This window comes from Cibotium barometz, chromosome 58 (assembly GCF_041138505.1).
Source record: "Cibotium barometz isolate CiBa-2024 chromosome 58, ASM4113850v1, whole genome shotgun sequence".
Taxonomy (NCBI): domain Eukaryota; kingdom Viridiplantae; phylum Streptophyta; class Polypodiopsida; order Cyatheales; family Cibotiaceae; genus Cibotium; species Cibotium barometz.
The window spans coordinates 18,757,574-18,763,453 of NC_141103.1; the positions used below are offsets into that span (position 1 = coordinate 18,757,574).

General features: G+C 39.8%; 1 protein-coding gene across 1 annotated transcript; it reads left to right on the forward strand.

Moving 5' to 3' along the window:
• Window positions 1-2,534: 2,534 nt before the first annotated feature.
• LOC147605995 (uncharacterized) lies at window positions 2,535-3,322 on the forward strand. Its single transcript, XM_086792881.1, has 2 exons — window positions 2,535-2,645; window positions 2,731-3,322. Exons 1-2 carry the CDS (start codon window positions 2,587-2,589, stop codon window positions 3,320-3,322), a joined length of 651 nt encoding a protein of 216 aa, XP_086649007.1. The 5' UTR covers window positions 2,535-2,586.
• Window positions 3,323-5,880: the final 2,558 nt, after the last annotated feature.

Here is a 5,880-nt window from a genome sequence, read left to right on the forward strand (position 1 = left end):
CTATAATCTATCCAAATACTACTGCACAATGTAGAGGGTTTGAAATCTCCTTAACTTTTGAGCTAGTAACATATGTTTTTTTGGATGTCTATCTTTCAAACAAAATCATTTTAAAAAATAGAATCAATAAAGGCCAGGAGAATGAAAAGGAAGAGAACATTTTTTAAAGGATCTACTCCTATAAACATTCGATACAAATAGGAACAACCATCTTTAATCATAAGAACTAATGCTCTACCATTATCCTTAACTTGAGGGTCATAAGAAGAATGTAAAATAGGAACCTCATTGTGTTCCCAAAATTTCTCTTTGTAGAAAATCTACTTATCCATCTTTCTAACTATGATTCCCATTTAACTTGTGCTCTTGGATATAGGCAAAATCGAGTTTAAAGCACATAATTCAAATTCAAAATTATTTAGATTTTTTCATAAACACAAATAGATTATAATTTAATAAAAAGAGCAAGATTTATGACATAGCATCTCCCCATCATCTCCAATATGGCTTTCAAAAAACTAGGATAAGTAACCATGATACATGAAGGGATAACTATATTACTTGGGTTACTACGTAGGTGTAAAGATTGCAAGATCATCCCAAAGTGGTCACTTGCTTAATAACTCAATAAGTATCATTGATGGCAAGCCAAAAATAGAAGTCTTAATGTCAATGAGATGTATGGTTGACAACACTTTCTTTTTAAACAAGGCATTACTTCTTTTAAATGAAGTAAGTCTCACTTGTTGCTATCTTTTTGTTTTACTATTGTAGACTTGCTCACCTAGTATTGCTACAGTTTATGGGGATAATTGCATCTCTAAGAGCACTTCCAAAAAGAAAAGGCTACAAACAGGTTGGAAAGATATTGTGGAGGCTCTATGGGGGTATGCTCTAATAGAAGCTTTTTTATAATTGAACTCTAGTCTAAGAGAAGCTTCAATTCCATGGTAGCCCAGTGGGGGTTGACTAGTCTAAGAGAAGCTTCCAATAATTAAATTTCATGGTTGCGGTTTTCATAATCTACAAAGACTATATTATTATGGAATCACATTTTCGAATTGTCTAGGACAAATTCGTGATATATGGCCCAATTGACAATGGGAAAGGGCTCTATACCCTACAAAAGGCTAGTAAAATGATAGGTTAATGAGGCTATGACCAAGTAACATATTTTAAAAAAATGCATTCATAGAATTCTTGGTGTTAGTTTTGGATTTGTTGATTTAAAATGACACATAGCTAGACCTTCTCCATTTTCTCGACGACCAGTTTTGCTAAGTGGAGTGTAGCCTTGGAACTAGTTGAGAATCCAATGGCCAAATTTGAATTTCCCTTCTCTCCAATGTTTGTGGCACCTTGGTAGTAGTGTAAGAGCTTCCAATGATTCACAAGACTCTATAGTTCCATTAACTCTGTCAAGTCTTGATTTTTGAAATTCACGACCATGAACGGAAAAAAAGGAACCAAATCCTTACCAAATGGCAATGGCATTGTGAGTGTGAATAGGCTCTTAGCTTAGTTGTCACTAAGCTCTACCTAGTCGCCTACCCTATCACATATGAAAACAAGTCTCTAGGCTACAATACAAGAGGAAAGATGCAAAGCAACATCTAATGTGTGAAGAAACCCTTAGTTGTCAGTAAGCTCTACTCGACTGCCTACACTATCGCATCAAATCTCTAAGTTACAATATAAGAGGAAAGCTGTAGATTAGGACAACAAATAGCTCGGAGCCAATGTTTGGGAAATAGGTGCCTCACCTTTAAAAAATGTTGGAGCTACAAGACCCTCAAAAAGGGAATGAGCTTGTTGTAAAAAATGCAATAATAATAGCCCATGAGTGATAGCTCAAGTGGTAGAGATGTTTGCGTAGGACCAGGAGGTCTTGCCTTCAAAACTCCACATGGTACGGCAGCATCATCTATGGGTGATTAAAAATCATCTACTACTAGCAGTGAAAAATAGTAACTACAGGAGGATCTTAGGCCTAAGGGCAGTAAAAAAAAACAATACTATTAATGTAAACTTTAAAGTATAGTTATTTTCTTCAATCAAAGGAAAGGACTAAATATAAGTATAAATAGGCTTTATTATGGGGATGTAGATAGATATATTATTTTTTCAATGAAGCCCTAGATGTCTAACAATATATATATATATATATATATATATATATATATAACTATTGTTCCCAAAAAAGAAAAAAATATGTTATTTTTTATTGTGAAGAGAATAAAAGCTCTTGAGACTTGAATCTTAAAAAATAAAATAAAATTGGCAACTACTAGAAGGAGTAACATACTCCATGAGGACCTCTCATATCCTCTACAAAGCCAGGGTGAGCAACAATTGGGTGTTTAGCGTGGGATTGAACCTACAGCCACCCCTTTAACCATTAAACATGGCCCATGTTTTGAGACGTGAATTTTGATCTTTAACGGTAACATGATTCACACAACGTCTCCTTTCTTTCTCGGTCCGTTAAAAGAGAAAACGTTCCACTGAGAAGAAGCCAGATATTTCCAACGCAAAGCAGCTCGGTCCTTGTTGCCAAGCTAAGCACCAGCAGTGAGGTACCACGCCATGGGCAGTGAAGACGACGACGGAGGGGATCAATGGGTGCGGCGCAACTTCACGGAAAGGTAGAGAATCCTCCCGTTGCTCCATTTTATCAAACAATTCCTTCCAAGATTGACGCTCATGTTGGTTGTTTTATCGACACCACAGCACCATAGTTACGACGGCGACCTCCTCCCTCGCCGAAGTGGCGGCAGCCGAGTCGGCGTTGCAGCAGCTGCACGTGGCGGCGCTCGACGAAGTGGTGAGCGTCAACTCCTTCTTCACCGCGGCAGTCTTCATCGGCCTCTCCCTCAACGCCACGCAGCAGACCAGCCTCGTCAGCTCGTGCGAGGCCGGGCCGAGCGTCGCCAGAAACCTGGTGGTGCACGAGGTGGTGGCCTTCAGCTGCTACCTCTTCTCCACCCTCATCGCCCAAGGCCTCAAACTACAGATGACCCTCTCCACTCTTAGCAAGAAGAGGAGAAGTACGTCCAAGCAGAGCAACAACACTGTTCGCGTTGATATTGGCCGGCTGCTCAGCCCCCGACTCCTCCGACTTGGCATGATGCTGTCCGCCCTGGGCTCCATCGTGGGCACCGTCTTCCTGATGCTCTCCATGGTGAGCGTCATCCAGATCAGACTCGGCCTCATCAGCTGCAATAGCCCCCTGGCAATCAAAGCTACCCTCCCGCTCGTCACCCTTGTCTCCATTGGCGTGTTGTCTTTCATATTCCCCGTCCTCTATGCCGTGGTAACATGAGGCAGTGCTAACTTGTGGCGTACAAAATATTGTGATGTATGGAAGGAAAAGCAAAGCATTACCATCACTCACACATTGTCACCTCCATACCACACTTATCTCTCACAAGCCTAAGCTCAAGAAAATGACAAGGAAATGGCAATGAGATGAATGCAAACCCACAAAATTTCTCAACCACAAGCCTCTCATGCATGTGGAGTGAAGCTGTTGAGTGTCTCCCATGGGTATTCCATTGGCTTATATGAACACCTAGACTTGAGAGATCACCTCACTAGTGGCTTAACAATAAACTACACAATTGTCCTCACATGCATATTTAGGGAGCATGCCAGATATCCCATAATCTCTATGACTATACTTGTGGAAATGAATTTACATAGATATGTGCAACTATCAATGGGTGAGACCACCTAGAGATAGTAAGTGGTTTCTCTCTAGTAGGTTAGATTCCGTGCTTGCCTATAAATAGATCTAAGATGGCATCCCAAATCTTAGGAAACCTAGACACCTCATCATCATAATTAAGACCTTTGGGTGTGTGGTTGGTGCAACATGCTACTAAACTAATGTAAATAGAATAGGGGCGTATAAATAACACTTCCTAGCTCTCACTCAACCATAGACAAGAATAGGAGAAGCCATTGTTTCATTTCAATCTCCTCTTAACACACTCTCTACCAAAATCCACACACATAATAATAAGTTCACACCATACTAATGTAACACCAAATGTCCACATACTTGGCCATTGGGCATGGCTATATATTGTCCACACACTCCTACTGCTAATGCACTCCACACATTTGTCACACCAACACTGTTTGGATGAACTTATTATCTTAACACTCCCCCCAATCTCTAGTACTCTAAGTCTATGTCTGAGGTACTCATACTTCTCTTTCCCAAGTGACTTTGTGAAGATGTCGGCAGCTCGTTCTTTAGCCTTCACATATGTTAAATTAACATATCTATCCAACAACTTCTCTCTATTGAAATGGTAACAGACCTTTGTGTGTTTGGACCTTACATGATATACTAGATTACTAGCCAACTGAATACTCCTCATGTTGCCACAATGTATGAAAACTCCTCCAGCATGATGCTATCCCAAATCATCAAGTAGTTTCCTTAGCTAAATAACTTTGCATCATGTAGCTATAATAGCTTCTCTATACTCTACCTCCATGCTAGAAATGCAACTGTGGGTTGCTTCCTACTACTCCAAATAATAGTAACACTTTCCAACCTAAATACATACCTACTAGTTGACCTCCTATCATAACTACTTCTTGCGCAATCTGTGTGTAACCATATACTATCACATCCTTTTCATGCTCATAAAATAGAACATAATGGGTAGTGGTCTTCACATATCTCATAATCCTCTTGAGAGCATCCAAATGTGGCTTCCCAGGACTCTGCATAAACTGGGTAACTAGTCCACCACATAACATAAATCTGGTCTAGTGATAATTAAGTAAATCAAGATACCAACAATCATCTTCCTCTACATAGTAACATTGTCCAACTCATCACCAAAACCAGCCTTTAGCTTTATGTTTTGGTGCCGCCATAGGATTTGGCATGGGCTTGCATCTAGCTATGCCATACTTTGCCAACATTGTTGAGAGATGTAATCGCGGTGTTGTGTGTATGTGGGAAAGCACCCTAGAGGTGCAAGATATTGTGGTGAGATAGGAATGCCACATGTAATATTGAATGGTGTATGAGTGTTGACCAAAAGAGTGGAAAAGGAGTTGCCACATGGATGATGACATGTAAAGTGGGATAAGGCTAGAAAGCCTATATCATTGTATGGTTCACTTGAGATAGTGCAATAGAATTGAGTGTTGAGTGTACAATCTCTCTCTCTCTCTCACTCTCTCTCTCTCTCTCTCTCTCTCTATCATGGAGTTTTTAGTGTGGTTTAATCCACCTTAATCTTATGCTTAATCTATGTCTATCACCATGATAAATCCCATTTTAGACATCGCCACGGGAGCTGCAGTGTAGCAACAGTGTTTACAAAAAAAGTAAAACAAGCACATGACGAAGAAGGTGAAGTTGTAGAGTTAAAGTCAATAAGAGTTGTAGAGCATGTGGGCCCATAACCCACAAGTCCTAGATCTGTCAAGGTGTAGTAAAGAAGGCATTCAAAGCTCCCGTGTTTTTTTTGTAAACACGGGAACTGCAGTGTAGCAACAGTGTTTACAAAAAAGTAAAACAAGCACATGACGAAGAAGGTGAAGTTATAGAGTTAAAGTCAATAAGAGTTGTAGAGCATGTGGGCCCATAACCCACAAGTCCTAGATCTGTCAAGGTGTAGTAAAGAAGGCATTCAAAGCCGCTTGCAGAATGGCACGTTCAAAAAACACCAAGGGCAAAAATGAATCAAGAAAATTCAAATTTTTTGAAGGTTAAAGACCCTTAATTCATATAAGGGTACATTCACACTACCAAATCAATTGTCCTTTTGTTATGCCCCACATTCACATGTTTTTAAAGCATTATGACAAATTGTGAAAAGAATTTTGAGTTTTTTCACACACACATAAGTG